Source organism: Protopterus annectens, chromosome 8.part0 (assembly GCF_019279795.1).
Source record: "Protopterus annectens isolate FY-2018-M chromosome 8.part0, PAN1.0, whole genome shotgun sequence".
In the NCBI taxonomy this organism is placed as follows: domain Eukaryota; kingdom Metazoa; phylum Chordata; order Ceratodontiformes; family Protopteridae; genus Protopterus; species Protopterus annectens.
The window spans coordinates 176,762,774-176,781,183 of NC_056741.1; the positions used below are offsets into that span (position 1 = coordinate 176,762,774).

At 42.3% G+C, this 18,410-nt stretch overlaps 1 protein-coding gene across 1 annotated transcript in view; it reads left to right on the forward strand.

The window, feature by feature from the left end:
• The window catches only part of LOC122808693 (asialoglycoprotein receptor 1-like), a 659,094-nt gene that overhangs the window by 359,814 nt on the left and 280,870 nt on the right, over window positions 1-18,410 (forward strand). Inside the window, exon 4 of the mRNA XM_044079681.1 lies at window positions 2,981-3,132. Within this exon, the coding sequence (XP_043935616.1) occupies window positions 2,981-3,132 (152 nt within the window). The remainder of the gene's footprint in view (window positions 1-2,980; window positions 3,133-18,410) is intronic.

Below are 18,410 nucleotides of genomic sequence, written 5' to 3' on the forward strand. Positions count from 1 at the left end.
TAGAGTGAATGTTTTCTGATAGAACAATGTTATTATTCCCTGTAATCTGTTTGTTACATAAAAAAGCTGTGGCCTTTTTAGCATGTATTTTCTTTGCATTATAGTCTCTAACTAATATATTTTTCTTCCTTATTATTTGTTGTGAACATCTTCTTTTCTTTCTTTTTTTTCTTTTTCTTTTATGGGGAAGGGGACAGATTTATTGTATGAATTTTCTAGAGCGGCAAAAACTGGTAGTAGCAGAAATGTCCCATAATGGGGAGGGCTTAAGTCCAGGATTTTGTCTATCCTAGTTGAGGAGTAGATGAATTGGTCCAGAGAGTTTGTATTTATGAAGTCTAGAAATCTCTGGGCATACACATTATGGAATGTTTAAGTCTCCCAGTTGATGGAGGAGTAGTTGAAGTCCTCTAAGAGAATGGGATTTGCCCTAATTTGTCCTAATGCCTAGGGAATCCATGTTAGTTAGGTAGGAGACATGTGCCATGGGAGGCATAGAAGGGGTTCAGTAGTTAGATATGATGTGATAACTGGTTTTGTTAATAGTCAGTTGGATATAAAGGGTAGCTAGGTTGTTATCTTGTCTAATAAGCCTGGAAGTGAAATTTTGCTTTATGAATATAAACAGACTACCATTCTTAGTGCAGTGGGCCAGAACACATGATAATTTTTAAAACATTCCACTGATGGGGTGCTCAATGGTTTCCAAACATATCTCTTTGATGACGCATATTTTGATGTACTTTAGGGTTAACAGTCCCTAGAGGTAGTACATTTTTTTTTTGAGGCTTTGAGCATTGATGAAGAACACCATTATGGTATCCAGATTCTGTCTGGTCAACATGGAAGCTTTAGAATACTGGCATTGCCTAAAACAGGCATTATGGAGTGGGCAAAGATTTGGACAATATCAAAGGGCTTTGAAGATACGAGTGCGAGCCATCTCTGATAAAGCTGTTAGTACTGCTTACCATCTCCTCTAAGGCTAATATATATTGGACCCCTCTCCACCTGAATGACATCAGAAGCTAGGCCAATTATTAAAGTCAAAAATATTTTGTTTGTATTCCTTGAATAATCTTTTGTTCACAATATTGCATGATCTTATTCATTTACTTTTTTTCCTTAGCTTTTTTGTTTCTTTCTGGTTCATTTTCAGCTTTATCGTCTCGTGTATATTTGCCTTTTGTATTAACTTAAAGATTCATATTTATGAGGGACTAAATATGGAAAATATCTATTGAATATTGTAATTGGAGAATTTTGATGGTGATTACAAGATTAATATGTTTTGTAGGCAGTTGCTTTTGCTGATGTGAGGGATTGTACCTGCATCTTTATAGTACTTATCTACCTAGTAAGTACATATGAACCTACTAATATATATCGGCTTTGAGATTGCTGTACCTTGGTGTTATTTTCAACGTTGCAGTTTTAGTCATAATGTGCTTTCAGAACTTTTCTATTTTTCATCTTAGTAAATGTGTTTTCAGAACCTCTTGTTTGGCTTCATTTGTTCATTTCTTTTGCAATCCTATATTGTGCATCTGTTTTCTCTTTCGTTTGATTTTTTCCTATGCTTTCCTTTGACTTTTTTTTTTTTTTATTCCTGATCTTTTTTTTTTTCCATTCCTGAACTTTGTAATGTATTGTAGTTTTTTTATACATCTGTAAGAGTTTTCAGTTTAGGTTTAGTTTGTGATTTTGTTTCTTATGGAGACACTGGGTATATCTATTTCTTCAAGACTTTATACTATTGGGTAGGTAGCAGTTGTCTTGTTTATTGTAATGTGTGTTTTTGCACTGATTTCTTTCTTTTCTTTTTATTTTATATTTTTTCATTTTTGCTAGTATAATTTTAGAGATGTTAATTTTGTGACTTGTATGCTTTATTTATGCAGGCATACTTTGCATGTGCTTATGTTGTGCAGTTTAGATTTTCTGTGTTTAATAATCTCACTTCCTGGGATTCAGTAAACGTGTAGACTTTGTACAGCCTACACAGAGTGTGTCCATGTACATGATGTTGTGCATGGGCACGGTGCTGCACAATGCATACTAATTTAGCACGGCATGCTTAAACGAGGTTTTGCAGCACACAGCAATGATTCTGGATGCAAAATGTCTTATGGAATGCAGAGAGCATTTCCATGTAAGGTTGATGGCCACAAAACTTTTGAAGTAAATGCAGATAGCATTTCCGTGTAAGCTTGCTATCCAAGAAAGGTTGATTGTACTCAATGATTGTATGACAGCATGGCAATTGCTTTCCCTTTTTTCTTCATTTAAATGTGTTTGGGGCCCTGCCATAGATAGTTTTTCCTCATGACAACTAAACAACTATTTCTCCCTTTATTTATTTCTTTTTTTTTAATTTTCAGTTAAACGTGTAGGCATATTTATGGTATACTAGTCTGTATTAGGATTTGGGGGGGGGTCATAGTGTTGTTTTTGTCTTTGTTAGTGTTTTGCTTTTTTTCAGTAATTGTGTTATTGTTTTAGTATTTTTCATTTGTTTTTTTTTTTCTAGATAATACTTTGCCATTGTAGTTTATTGTCTTGTTTTCCATGGATATCTAGAGGAATATTGTTCCCTTATATTCATTTGAGACATTCCAAAGACATGCAGTAGGTGGACTGGACACTCTAAATTGGCCATAGGCGAGAGTGTGCATGTGAGTGTGTGGTGTGGAAGAACTACAGTGGCAAGGCTAGCCCAGTGGTGTAAACCTTGTCTCTAGATTGTCAGTGTTGAAATAACACACTGGCCCATGTGAAAAAAAATGGGAAAAAGAGGGTATGGATAGATGAAAAGGGTTCTTGAATGGTTTATTTACTTTTGTTTGACTGATGAAATTAACATGATTTATAGACAGAATGGTTTGTAGGAATTGCATTTTTTTGGCATTTTGATATATATATATACATCAAATTCATCACTGTTGAATATTCACCACTTATATATTGTGCTCTCTTTCAGAAAACTATTCTGAGTGCTGCCCGTCAGATTGGCAGATGTTTAAGCATAGCTGTTACTACTTTTCCCAAGAGTATCATAACTGGTCTGAGGCTCAGAGACAGTGCGAAATAAAACAGTCTAATTTAGTGATGATCAAAAGCAGGGAGCAACAGGTGAGCAAATCAAAATATTTTACATGTTCAACAACTCTTTTTATGATTTATATCAGTCAGTCAGTATATGCTGTTATCATTTAGATATCAAATATCAGAGACTATCTTCATGTTTTTATCAAGAAAAAATAATAAAACAAGTATATATCTGCTATGATAACGTATTTACATCAAATTTGTTTCAAATGTGTCATTTTTATATGTGAAATGACAAAATATTTTATTGTACTTCAAAACAATGTGTTTTGCAGTATTTTGTTATCTTCGATAATATATTTTAGCTTTCTACATATTAGTTTGTAATACAGTGGGATCATCTGTTCTCTATTGGCATTGCATTTTATTAAATCAAAAAATATCATTTTAAAAAGGTAAATGAATAAATTTGCATATTAGGAAAAACAGGGGGCCGGATTTACGATGGCTTGCACGGAGTCTAAGATTAGTGTAAGACGGCAGACAGCCAATATGTCTGCCGAGCAATCCAGAAACAGCCGGCAGGGGCGTGCATGAGAGCTTCTAAAGTTACTCTTGCACGGACAGTGTTATGGTATGCAAATTACCTCATTTGCTGCTGAAAGCTATGCAAATGAGGTAAATTTGCGATCCAGGAAACACTAACCTGTTCGTGTAAGAGTAGTGTTATTTGCAGAAATGTACTCCGTTGGTATCGGAGTACCGTTCTGCAAATAGCTAAACGGACCTATGACAGCTCCAAATAAAGGAGGCATCTAGTTGAGGAGGCATGCCAATGGCCAAATATAAGGCCATTGGCATTTGCAAATGTTGTAAATCCTTAAAATCCATGTTTTCCCTGATCGCCGATGTTTAAGCGCAGCGCCGCACAAACGTGCATAAATAAAATGAAAAAAATTGAATAGCCAAAAATAGGCATTTTCACTAAAAAGCTTGTTCTGCCATGCAGGTGAATGGCAGGCTGAAAACAACATGGCCACTGAGTAGTGGTTGCTAAGGGGGGAAGCTCAGTGAGAGAGATGTAACCAAGCATTAGTAGGCAATCCTATGCAAATGAGGATAAGGATAGTGAATCCCAATTTTCCCCGGCATGTGAGCCATGCACCTAGAGTGTAAGTGTAGGAGTAGGGGAGTAGTAAAGTAGAAGATAGGTGACATCATGAGGGGGTATGTCTGAAAGTCTGTAAGCTTATTGGAGCACAGTGGCTTGTGTTTGCCCTGAGTTGCTCAGGATTGCAAGAGGCGTGTTTACAGTTGTCCTAGCTGAAAAAAAAACAAAGGCGTACGCTGTGGATATATCTGAAATTTCTTGCAAATGGGAACACAGCGTGTGCGTGTGCTCCCATGTGCGTGTGTTTGCGCTTGTTTGTGCGGCGCTGCCCCTTGTGGAAACAGAAAGGGAAAAGGAAGGAAAAGAAGTAGTAGGAAGTTATCCAAGGAGAACTAGCAAAGCTGCCAGGTGAAATATATCAGAATTAGCCAATTACACATGCAGTAGGCTAGCCCAGCCCAGCACTTTAAACTCTGCAAACAGCAGTCTACCCTGTTTTTTCCCCAAGAACTCTGCAACACTGCAGTATACAAAGAGTGAAAACTTAAAAAGCTTAAGTCAGACAAAATGTTAGGGGCTGCTATTGCTATCATAAACCAACATGTGCAAGATGCTGAGGGTGGTGATGTTGTGAATGCTGCTAAGCAACCCACAGTGAGGAGACTGAGAAGAGTGTACAGACCCAGGGAAACCTACCAGGGGCTACATGAGCTGCAGATACTGGAGTGCTATAGAGTGGACAGAGACCTCCTGCAGCAAATTGTTGAGCTGTGCCGGCCACGCCTCACACACACAACCAACGGAGGGGAACCCATCCCAGTGGATACCAAGGTATGTGTTGGCCTATGAATACTAGCTACAGGTACCTTTATGAGACCAACTGGTGATATGATGGGGGTTTCACAGGCATCAGCATCCAGGGTACTGCACCAGTTCCTGGATGCCATGTCAGCACATGTCGGTGACCATGTATATTTCCCCAATTCCTGTGAGGCATTGGCCAGCAATATGTGTCTTTTCCACCTAATAGCAGAATACCCTGAGGTAGTGGGTGCAATAGACTGCGCACACATACACATCAAAGCACCACCCAGTGAGCGGGGTAGGGTCTACATCAACCGCAAGGGCTTCCCCTCCATCAACTGCCAGGTCATATGCGATGCCCAGGGCATAATAATGAATGTGTGTGCTGGCTGCATTGGAAGCTATCACAATTCCCACATCTGGCATCTGACGCAGCTGTACCAGAGATTTGTCAATGGGGACATCCCTGACGGTCACCTAGTGGGGGATGATGGATACGCACTGAAGCCGTGACTGATGACACCCATCAGAAATGCACACACACCCGAACAAGAACTCCATAATGAGGCACACGCACAAACAAGAAACATTATTAAGTGTATGTTTGGGATGATGAAGTCATGGTTCCAGTGCCTGGACACATCTGGTGGAGCCTTGAAGTACTCACCAACTACATGTACCCAAATTGTCATGGTATGTGCCATGCTACACAATATGATCCTGTGAAAATAGCTGCAGCAGGAACAGCATGGGGCAGGGCAAAACAGCCCCCCACCATTGCCAAGGCCTGTACAGGCACAGCGTGACTCAGAGGAGGAACAACCTGAGCCTGCCTCAGTAGGCAGAAGGAGGTGTGCCCAGTATGCCTTGGCCTAGGCAAAGAGGCAATGCATAGCACATACACTGACTCAGTAGGAACCCTGGAAATGACACCTCTCTCTGACTTGCACATACAATAAAAGGGATGCCTAACTTGACACTACCTGTTTTCAAACATGTATAGGGAGTGTACTATGTGCATCCGACATAGGCAGCCCTGCAGCACCACCTGAAGCATGATTGCCCTATTTTCAGCAATATAAAACAGTGCTAAGCATATTTTAGCACTATTTAGCATATTTAAACACAATTGCATTGAGCTGCGCGCCACACTAACTACCGCAGCATCGGGCAGCATTGAGCAATGTTGGGCAAAGTCGGGCAAGGTTGGGCAAAGTTGAGCAAAGTCAGGTAAATACGCTCACACCTGCTTTACTGTTCCTTAAGCAGTCAGGTCTACCCAGCAGGAAAATAAAAAGCAGTGACAGGGCTCAAACTCAGGATACTGTGCACTATAGTCACAGCACTGAACCACTAAGCCATGACAGCATTTCACTGGCACAGACACAGCAGGACAATTGTAAACTAACACAAACAAATGCTGTATCATGCCCTCTAAAGAGGCATATGAGTAACTTCCCCCCAGGCCTATGCAGACAGATAACAGCAGGCCAGGCAGTGTGATGTGGGTTGGGTAAGCTATGAAGTCACAAACGAATGTACGTGAAATTGTGAGCTATGATCTGTAGTACAGTAGTATGCCTAAAGCCAGTACGATAGACAACAGTACAGACTGAAATGGAGTACCTGACATAGCAGTGCAGGCCTAGCAAATGTGTATAAGTGCCAGGTGTACCCCTCATCCTACGTACACCCACAGTAACAAACAGGTGTGCCCCCGGGTAGAAATGTGCAAATAATAGCTGCCCCCCCTGTATGTAGAAATGTTGATATGTCTATGCAAAGTGACTCACGGAAGCTCTGCAGGCACAGCATGCTTCCTGTCAATGTACAACACAAAGGTGAGCCCTGAAGTAAAAACCAACTTGATTTTTCACACACATATAGTATACATGTCCATAACGGGCATGCTCACACACTTAAACAAATTTAGCAAATTTCAGTTAGCAACATACTGAAAGGTCATACTGGGCATGCTCACACACTTAGGCCATGTCTGAGTACAGCAGTGGGCCACACATCTGGCAGTTGCAGTTCTTACCCCAGAAACTTGTCACTATTCACCAATCCTGCCTTGTGCACACAGTTATATGAAAACAGACTCATATAATATAATGGACTCCTGTCATAATCAAACTATGTACTACAAGTACTTAAGTTGTTCAAAGAAAGTGAAAATTCAAAGAAGATCAATAAATCTCCAATCAGTATCATCAATAAACAATGAGCACTCCTAACATTATCCAATCCATGTTCTGGCAAAAATATTGTCAAAGAGTCCATAGAGAACCATGAAGCTTTCATTCTCTATGTCATAAATATCAGTGAAAACTCATATATGTTCTGAGTCAGTGCAAACTGTAAATGAATACATGTACATGACTGACATTACCAACATCTTGTCAGACAGGTTCATACATATTTACCCCCCTCTCACTGATAAAAGGGCCCATTATTATACCTGGAGATTGTAAAAACCCAGAAATCACATATACAATGGTTAAACAGCTCTTTCCAAACCTAAAATACGGCATCTATGGGATGACATGGTTTCCCCAGCTGTGTCATATGTGAACTCCAAAACCAACAGACCCTGCACCTGAACAGTCTGTTGAGATGCACCCTCTGTACAGGATATGAAACTGTTGAATGGGTTACAGCAACACTTGGCACACTCAACAAGTGTTGGTGCACAGCAGACCATGGGAACTATTGTCTTATAAGCCTATTAAGCTTGATCTGCAAGGCCATGGAGTCCATCATGATGGAACTCATAAACAGAGCTATTGGGAGCCTATAAACACCCAACCCTACCCATTTTGGTTTGGTTAGGGGCAGATCATGGTTCCCAAACCTGCTAGACTGTCTGCAAGACAGTCACCCAGGACATACATCAATGAAATGAGCTACACACGTCCCACATAGACCTTGAAAATCCCTTTTCCAACATCCCAGACATATGTCGTATCCACAAAATCAACAACCTGTGCATAAATATGTATGTCATCTGATGGATTGCCAACTGGGGCACAGATAGATCCCACAAGGTAAGAACTGTAGTCTCCTGTTGAAGCTGTTAACAACTGCTGTCCCCCATGGCTCAGTCCTGGGTCCCATCCTGTCTGGTGTATACTTTTCAGAAATACAGTCAAACACACGAAGGCTATGTTTAGCATAGTTTGTGGATGACTGCAAAAAAGTTGTCATAATCGATGTTTGGGACAACAGAGACATCCTTAAAAAGGGTCTCAGTTAGATGTGGTTTCAAAATTATGGCCTTGAGCTACAGTCATACAAATACCACACAGGTGCCAACACCCTAAATATGGAGGTGATAATAAGGGATCTATGGACACATGTGGATAGTCATCTCTACTTCCAGAAACACATTCACAAAGTGGTTAGAAAATCATGCTATGTGTTCCCACAAACTGCCAAGGTCTTTGTATGTAGGTCAAAGAAGGTTCCCTCTACTCATCAGTCATCAGACCTGTCAGAGAGTACCACAACACACCTGCAATGAATCTGACTAGGCACCTTCAGCAGCTGGAAAGACCACTGAAGTACCTCAACAAGAGGATTACTAGCCTCAAATAGTTGCCCCATGCAACAAAACTGAATTTTACTCAATCTGTACTCTGTTGTATACTGTCTATTCAGGAGATCTCTGCCCAACAGACAGGTCCATGTCCAATGCAGAACTGATGTACATGTGCTATCTGAAGTATACCCAAGCTCACTGTACCACGTGCTCTAGGGATATCATCATCACAACATTAAATAGAACATGTTGGAGGGGATACATTACTAACTCACAGACTTCCCTTGCTTTGGAACAGGCTCCCAACTGACATTAAGCCGAGTCCCTCACTGGCACTCTTCCAGAGGAGCCTTGATGAGTGTATGTGAAACTGAACTGTCACACCATGGATCACTTCATCAGCTCTACTACACAGAGGCCTATGGAACTAACTCCATGGGTGGTGGCCATACTAATATCTGCCTTCAGGCAGATAGCCTATTACCTACCTTTGTACACACACATACATATATATATATATATATATATATATATATATATATATATATATATATATATATATATATATATATATATATATATATGTGTGCGTGTGTGTAGGGGTAACACAGTATAATAAGCCAAAGATGGATGGGCAGAGATGTGTGTAAGAGGGTGACCATGACAGAGAGCCATCCAGGACTGTCCCACCCAGCACACATCCCTATGGCACAAAAGACACGAGGTGCACATCTCTCCCACAGTACATAACAGCAACCAGTATCTGTAAGCATTACAGTGTATGTGGTCCATACGCCTGCTGTACAACATGACTGTACAATGAAGTACACATCTACTATCAGTAGACATGTACCTGTCACATAGGTTCATAGGTATGTAGTAGACTATCTCCACGAAGGCATATATCAGCCTACCCAAGTTGTGCAGCTTTCATCACACCATTGGGTAGTCTCCCAAGGCCTAGTTCTAATAGTTAGTACCCTAAGCCCCTTTCTAGTGGGGCTGCTGATGTGATGCCTGGCATGAATTGTTTGTTTCCCATCCACTCATCAAGGTTCAAATTGAAGTGTCAGCGAGGGGTTCTGTCTGATGTACATTGGTACTCTGTTCCACAGTAAGGCAAGTGTCTGGGATGGTACTCTATCCCACCAGCATGTTGTATTCATCGTTGTGATGAGGTTCATATCCCTGGAATGTGTAGGGTGACTCAATGTTATCTGTATATGGAGCATGTTCAACAGTTATGTGTTGGACATGGCTCTGTATGTTAGGCAGAGTGTGCCTCTGAGTAGGAAGTACACAATGAAGAACAGATTTAGTTTTAACAGTTGTGTTGCATAACACAACTGTTTGAGGCCAGTAATCCTCTTGGTGAGGTACCTATGTGGTCTCTACAGCTGCTGGATATGCTAAGTCAAGTACATCCAAAATGGTGCACTGTACTCAATGATGGGTCTGATGATGTAAGAGTAGAGTGCCAACACTACCTCTTTGGATCCTGATGCAAACACTTTGTTGATTAGGTGGGCCACATAGGATCTCCCAATCACTTTGGCAAAATGGTTGTCAAAGGAAAGATAGCTATCTACTTGTGTCCCCAGATCCCTTATCACCTTGTCATTTTTAAGGGGGTAACACCTATGTGGTAGCTTGTGGGTATTTTGTTTTCAACAAAGAGGATCACTATGCATTCCTCCAAAGTGAGCTTGAGGCCATGATTCTGACACCACACATCTATCTCAGAGTCCCTTCTGGTGAATATGTCTGTCTCCCAGGGAATCTATTATGGTGAACACTTTACAGTTATGAAAAAAGACAAACTGCAGAAAAATCCAAAAATCACACAAAGGATGTTGAGAACAAAACACTTTATAACACTTTACAGTTCCCAGCAAACTTAGTCAACCACAACCCTCCTGTGTTGGCATGTACATTTGAGAAGTCTATACCAAACAGGAGTGACCCCAGGACTGAGCCCTGGGGGACACCAGTTGTTACCGGTGTAGATTCCGACATGTAGCCAGCAACTCTTAATGTGTGGGATCTATCTGTGAGCCAGTTTGCAATCCATCTTGTGATGCATGGATTCATGGCCAGGTTGGTGAGTTCATCTATGATACCTGACTGGGGAATCTTGTCAAAGGCCTTAGCAAGGTATAGGTAGGCTGTGTTGAGCTCACTTCAATCATCTGTAGCCTGGGTAATTGTCAAAGAAATCCTCCCAGTTCAGGAGGTGTGGTCTGCATTTGACGAAGCCAAACTGAGTGTGCTCAACTGTGTGAAGGTTTCCAATCTCTGTATTGTTGACTTCCATTATGATTGGCTCCATTGTCTTGCAGAACACACTCGTCAGGCTCATAGAGTATGAATGCCAAGGGGTTTTTGTGGCCCCACCCCCGTGGAGTGTGAAGAACATTCTATGGATACATATCCTGTAGAGAGCATGTAGAGAGAGGTGTAGGTATCCTTGATGAATATGGATACATCCTCACCCTATGTGCTATGATTCAGGTTCAGATGCTGGAAGGTATGGAATGAGTAGTATCCTGGTAGTGCTGGTGTGCTGTCTGGAGCCTTGAACTAGGTTTCTGTTACTGCACAGATATCAATATTCTCCATAATATGAAGTGCCTCGAGTGTGTGCATCTGGAGGCTGAGACTTCTGGCAATGAGTAGCATTTAGCGCACTTTGTGGTTATTTGTGCTGGTTACGGGGTTTGGTTTGTCCTGCATGACCTGTGTTCCACACCTGAAATCAGCACCTCATTGGTCCCATCTGACCATAAGCTAATTACCCTACATATCCACATTCTGGACCCACACCCCCATTAAGGAAACCATGTTAAGAAATGTCTCCAAAGCCAACTTCATGCTTCTTAAGACAGAAGTGCTGAACTGCAGGACACGCATGCAGATGGACAATACAGTTACAACTACTGAATCCTTCACAATTGCACTTTATAAGCACTTACATGACTGCATGCATTGTGCTATCCCAAACAGAATCAAGATGCTATCCTCCAAGAAAAGGAAGCCAATCTGGTGTTCCCCTGCCATAAACAAACTGCACAACAGAAGGAAGAAACTGTTGCAAAAAAGGAGGAGCTCCATGGTCAACATCAGTAAGAAGCTGTGATTCCTGATAAAATCCTCCAAAGCTAGTTATTAAAACAAAATCGACACCGATTCTAAAGACAACCACAAAGCATTCTATAGCTATGTCAAGAATCTCAATGGCAACACTCAGATCTGCTCTGCGTTACAGCACAATGGCACTAAATATACAGACCCAACTGATATTGCCAACATCCTGGCAGATAAGATCAGTGCTAACTTTACCCCCATCTCACCCCTGAAGGAGTACTTCTCTATAACGGAAGACTGAAAAGTTACTGTCATCATGGCTGCACAGGTAAAAAATACTCTCCAAAGCCAGGAACACAGCATCCATGGGACCAGATGACATCCCAGACTGTGTTCTGCACAAACTACAGAATGAACAGGCACCACACCTACGTACCATGTTCAGTCATAGCCACACCTCAGGCTTTGTGCCTGCTGAATAGCGCACAGCAATGGTTATCCCACTACACAAGGGGGGAGCCACCATGGACCCCAGGAACTAGTGCCCCATTAGCCTGATGAGCCTGCTCTGCAAGCCCATGGAATGTATCATCATATAACTTATAAAAAAAGACATTCGTAATCTCCAAACTCTGGACCACAACCATGTTGGGTTTGTAAAAGGCAGATCATGTCTCCTAAACCTGATAGACATCATTGAAGCAGTCATCAGAACCGTAGACAAGGGTAAGGTGGTTCACACAGCCTATGTATATCTTTCCACGGCTTTCAACACCATCCCCCACTCTGGAATTATAGATAAACCCACTAAACTAGGTATAAATCGCTATGTTACAAGATGGGTTGCCAACTGACTCACTGACAGAACACACACTGAAAGTAGCAGACTCCAAGTATGACTTTGGACTAGTGATGAGTGCAGTACACAGGGTTTAGTCCTGGGTCCTGTACTGTTTGGTATCTACTTCCCTGAAGTAAACGTTAACATGGAAGGTCTCTCGCTAATGAAGTTTCCAGATGACTGCAAACTAGGAGCCATAATTATACTACTAAAGATGTAGACATCCTACAAAAGGGCCTCACTGAGACAGATGCCTGGTGTCAAAGTCATGGCCTCAAGCTCAATGCCAAAAAGTGCATTGTCATCCCCTTTGGTGAAAACTCTGTAGCCATGAACTACAACATAGGCGGTAGCATACTTAACACTGAAAGTGTGATGAGACCTTGGGTCACAGGTGGACAGTGGACACACTTGTGATAATCACATCCCCACAGTAGTCAGGAAATCCTTCTATGTGGCACACCTCATCACAAAAGGTGTCTCATGCAGAATAGAAGAGGACATTGTTCCCCTCTACTCATCACTCACTAGATCTATAATAGAGTACAATGCCCCTTTTGCTATGTACCTCACAAGACATCTACAACTGGAAAGCCTTCATAAATACCTCACAAAGAGGATTAGCAGCCTGAAATACATGTCATGCACAGACCATCTCAAAATGCTCCAGCTGTACTCTATCGCATATCGCCTACTCAGAGGTGATCTTTGCCTAACATACAAAACTATGTCAAACTCAGAGCTGTTGGACATGCTCCACGTAAAACACTCGCAATCCCTCTGATCTTCGGCCCCAAAACCCAGAGTGAAATACAAAAGGAAGGGGTGTATCCATTTACCTCATGGATACCCACACCTTCAGGTTAGTGGCACAGCATGAGGCCTTGGAGCCCATGCAAGTGCAACTAACACTGGCAAAGCTGCTTATCATATTGTAGCCTGCTACAGATCACCTACCTTGTCTCAGGAACCTCACTCAGTATTCCTGAGAACACTGGAAAATATAAAGGTCCTACCAAACACCATTATATGAGGAGATTACAACTACCCAAACATTGAGTGGTGAGAATTACGTGTGTACAATGTCCTTTGCCCAATGCTTCCTAGAGTTTAAAAACTCAAACGCCCTGGAACAGCTGGTCACCACACCCACTAGAGGTGATAACATACTGGACCTGATCATCACCAACATGGGGTACCATAAAGTAATCACACTGGACATCCACATACCGCCCCCCCCCCCCAGTCAAGGAAACCACTGTGAAGAAATTTTCAAAAGCAAACTGCACACTTCTCAAGACCAAAGTGGAAAGTTCCAAAGCCCTCTTGCTATAGGATAATGCTATACAATCTGCAGAATCATTTACAAGTGCATTCTATGAGCATCTACAGGGATGCATGGATTGAGACATCCCAAATAAAACCAAAATGCACTCCTCCAAAAAGAAGAAACCAATCTGGTGGTCATTGCCCATAAATAAGCTATACAACAGAAGGAGGAAACTAACACATGATAGAGCAAACTTCACAAAAGGAAAGGCATCACTGATCATTATTAGGAAGAAACAATGATCGCTCATAAAATAATCCAAGGCCAGTTTCTAAAGACAAATTGCCAAGAAATCTAAGAATAACAACCACAAAGCCTTTGTTAGCTATACCAAACATTTAGGTGGCAACTCTCAAATATGCTGTCAGCTACTGCAAAATGAACTGAACCAACTGACATTGCCCACATCCTGGTAGACAAGTTCAGTGCAAACTTCACCGCCCACCCTCAAAAGGGCCTGTGTCCATCCCAGAAGAATGCAGAGCCCCAGACTTCATGGACATGCAGGTAAAAACAGCCCTCTCCAAAGCTGGTGTCCCAGGCTGCGTCTTACACCAGCCCCAAATGGAACTGCACCCTCACCTACATTCACTGTCCAGACTCAACCTTACCACAGGCTATGTACCCAGGTTTCTATTGAATAGTGTGAGTGAGGGTTTATGCCTGAGGTATATTTGAAACCTGTTCAAAAGCAGCAAAGTCTGTCAAAGATGGCTATTTATTAGAGGTGTGCAACAACCTTTGTGGATATGCATGCAGACCCCTTATTGCTTATGTGATCCACAGAGGGATTTCCAAAACCCTTTGGAAATGTGATTATCAAAGAAGATGACTCAACACATGGCTCTTTGTATACATCGGTACCTGTCCACATTTTGGGGGCTACTACCTATGTGGTACTCGGGGGATACTATGTTTTGTAAAAGTGGATGACTATGCTTTATTTGGCTTATAGCTTTACAGCATGGGTTTGACACCAGGTATCTGTCTGTATGATACCCTTTTGGAGGATGTGTGTGTCATCTGGAGAATGCATTATAGCCCACAGTATGCATTTCCAAATGTGGTCAGACATCTCTACTGTGTTTGCTTGTATCTAAGAAAGCTATATGCCAAACAAAAGTGGTCCCAGGACTGAGTGCAGATGAATACCACTTGTTACTGGCATAGAATAGTACTTGAAGGCTGCAAATGTTACTGTGTGTCCTACATCTGTGTGTCAGTTGTCAAGCCATCATCTAACAATTGTTTATGGGCAGGCTGTTGAGGTTATGTATACTACTAGAATGCAAACTAATGACAGACAGTAACAACAGTATCACTCACAGCACAGTGTCAAACCATGTCATACACACACGTGTACTCAAGTTCCAATATGTGTGTAGTACAATGCATACTGGCCACCAATAGAAACTATGGAGTGTTAGCACTGTCTAATACAGGGCATGTCACCCTGCCCATGTGTCCAATATGCACGTACATGCAGACAGTGCATCTCAACCATGTTCACAAATGTACACCTGCAAATCTGTGCTGCACACATCCCACACTTACTGTCCACTCTAACACATGCTGACAAAACTACACACATGAGCCAAGTGGCACATGGGCAGACAATGCACAATTGGAATAAACACTGGTGTAAACAATACTACATTGATAATTATAGCTTTAATGCATCATGCCTGCTCAGCTACCCCTTCAAGGATATCATTACACTTTACTGCTGACAACATGCTACACATTAAAACATTGCTATACTGTAATAAAGTCACCCTGTGCATCAGCACCATGTTAGCCTGTTCCTGCATCAATGTTACAGATGACAGGAGGTGGCACAGGTTTCATCATATGCACAGGGTGTGTTGTTGGTTTGCCACAGGCCTACATTGAGCCATACAATTGACATGTGTGTGTGTGTGTGTGTGTGAGGGCCAAGAGTACTGTTATGGGCCAGTGTTTATGTATTGTATGCGGTTATGTGTTTGCCCTAGGTGTCTGGTTTATGTGTGTGTGTCTGCATGCACACAGTTCCACCATGTGGCTGCCATATACAGGGATTTGTGGGACAGCTACAAACTGTACCTGGCATGCTTTACAGATAACCGTCTCTGGCCACAGATAAGGGACCTGTGTCTGGCAGGGGTGCTACAGACAGTATCCGGTACTAATCCAGACTCTGTACTATCCTCAGAGGTTGACATATGTCCACTGGATCCAGGTCCCTGCTGGGACTGGCCAGAGCCACGTGCACGTGGTCTTCTAGGTTGGTCTATGGACAGCCCCCCTAACATTGCTGGGGCTGATACTGGCACTACGGGAGCGGCTATGACTTGATGGACATCCACGGCGACTGCCAGCTGATGATGTTGCTGTCATATGTCCACGTCGACGTCTCAATCATCCCGCACTGTCCTGACACATGGAGATGACATTGTGGAGGACATCTAATGTCTCATCCCAACGTATATCAATAACCTCAGTGTAATTACATATGGCACCTGCTATGTCACAGATACTGTCATTTACAGAGGTGTTATGAGCCCTCTATGCCCTTAGCCCCTGTCTGGTGTACTGCTCCATACATGCCTGTGCCTCCATGACAGGGGCATGATGACCAGCAGTGCTCTGACAAGAACCCCTGGGCATCTGCCTATGTGGTACTGATCCAGACATCTGGCTATGGCTGCTGTGTCCTGATGCATGTGCCATAGATACCACACTCACCTGGCCAGTGCCGACTGTACACTGTCCCTCTGCTAAGGGCATTGGTGATTATGGATATACAGGCAGTATGACTGTGTGCATGGATGGGGTGGAGACTTGTGTACTTTCAATTGGTGGCCCAAAACGGACCCTGACAAACCTGCCTGTGCCTCAACACACCTATCCTCATTATCAATATCTGTGTCAGTGACATCAGGTTCCCTGCTCCACTGAACCAGCCCCACCTCATCACCTGTGAGAGGAAAACAGAAACACACTTTAAGACCTTTACATGATATCAGACCACATGCACATGCACACATGCACACACACAAATACACTCCTCACTAAAGCAGACAGACACACACACAGACACACACACCACCAGCAATCTCAGAATATACTGAATAGCAGTTGATGGTGGGGTACAGTATCACAAGCAAAACAGTCATATCACACATGTCAGCATGCAGGACAAGTGTTGCTCAACAGCATGCAGTGCAAGTGTAGACAGTCCTTGTTACTAACAGTATACATGGCTTTGATGCATGTGTTTTCTTGTTCGGTGATTGGCCTCCCCCTGGAACGCAATGCATACATGGACACAACATTGCTGTGCAAGTATTCAAAACTCTGTAATGTACTGTGCACCATCACTCACAGGTCTACATACCATGGCTGGATGTGTATCTGTGTGTCACATAGATATCCAATTCTGATTAGAGCCTCTGTGTCTTTAGCAAATAATTGTGGACACAGTTTTAGCTCATGCATGATGTGTATACACACAAGATCAGTGGTGCATGTATAACTGATGGAATACCATTGGTCCACTTACCCAATGTACAGTAGTTATGGTGAGTGTAGATCATATTGTGGACATGCCAGTGTCATCCATGACATGGCATGCTAAAACAACTGCAAATTTAAACATCGCACATACCCAATGTGTGTCATATGATCTAGCCACTCAATAGCATCACAAGACATATATGTGTCAGTTGTGCAAATGGTGATTGGTATGCATATTGTTTAGAGGAGCATATGTTTGCACATACACAACATTGAGGTGTATAGCAATGAAAGCTATGTGTAGTACTGTGGTTACAATCACTGGATGGGGTGTAGTACCATAAGCCATCATCATGAAGCATCATGTGGTCACTCAAGGCTACATATGTGTCCAAAACCAGCACCTATCATGCTGTACCAGAACTGCACTACCATGGCTACATTCACCATTTCACGACCAGTTGTTACATGGGTTTGTAAGGAGGCCAATAAGGAGCATTCCCTAACATGAATGTGTTGTGTGTTGCAGAGTGTTTCACTGCCCCATGATAGGCCTCTACCCCTCAGGTATATTATGTGTGCTGTGTGGATGACATTTAGGATACTGGAGTGTGATTTTACAGAGGGTTTGTGAATCCTTCATGTGTAGCATGTTATGGTCTGTGTATGACATAGTTGTGTATGTTGTGTGCATGTTGAGTATCAACTCTGCCTATCCAATGGTCATTACAGTGTAGCCACATTTGTTTGAGATGGTCTGTGTATTGCATGTGTTTGAGGCAGCTAATCACATTAGTGAGATGTGCATGGTCTCGCAGCAAAAATATACAGCATGCATTATGGGTAGGTGTGTTACATGTGTACATGGCCTACACCTTAACTATGACATGCAATTTTTATTTGCAATAATAAATGCAGAACACTCACCAGCATCTGTCCACTGCCTTGCTGTCACACCAGAGGGACCTACATAGATATGAGACAGTTTGTCAGTGGCGACAACTGTGGCATTGCTACTGTGGGTTTGCAATCTTACAGTAGAACAACAGTTTACATTCACAGGCCTACAGATTAAGTTCCAAATGATCAATATTGCACAACAACAGGCTCCACATCTTCTAACTGCACAGTACACATCTCACATATGCATGAT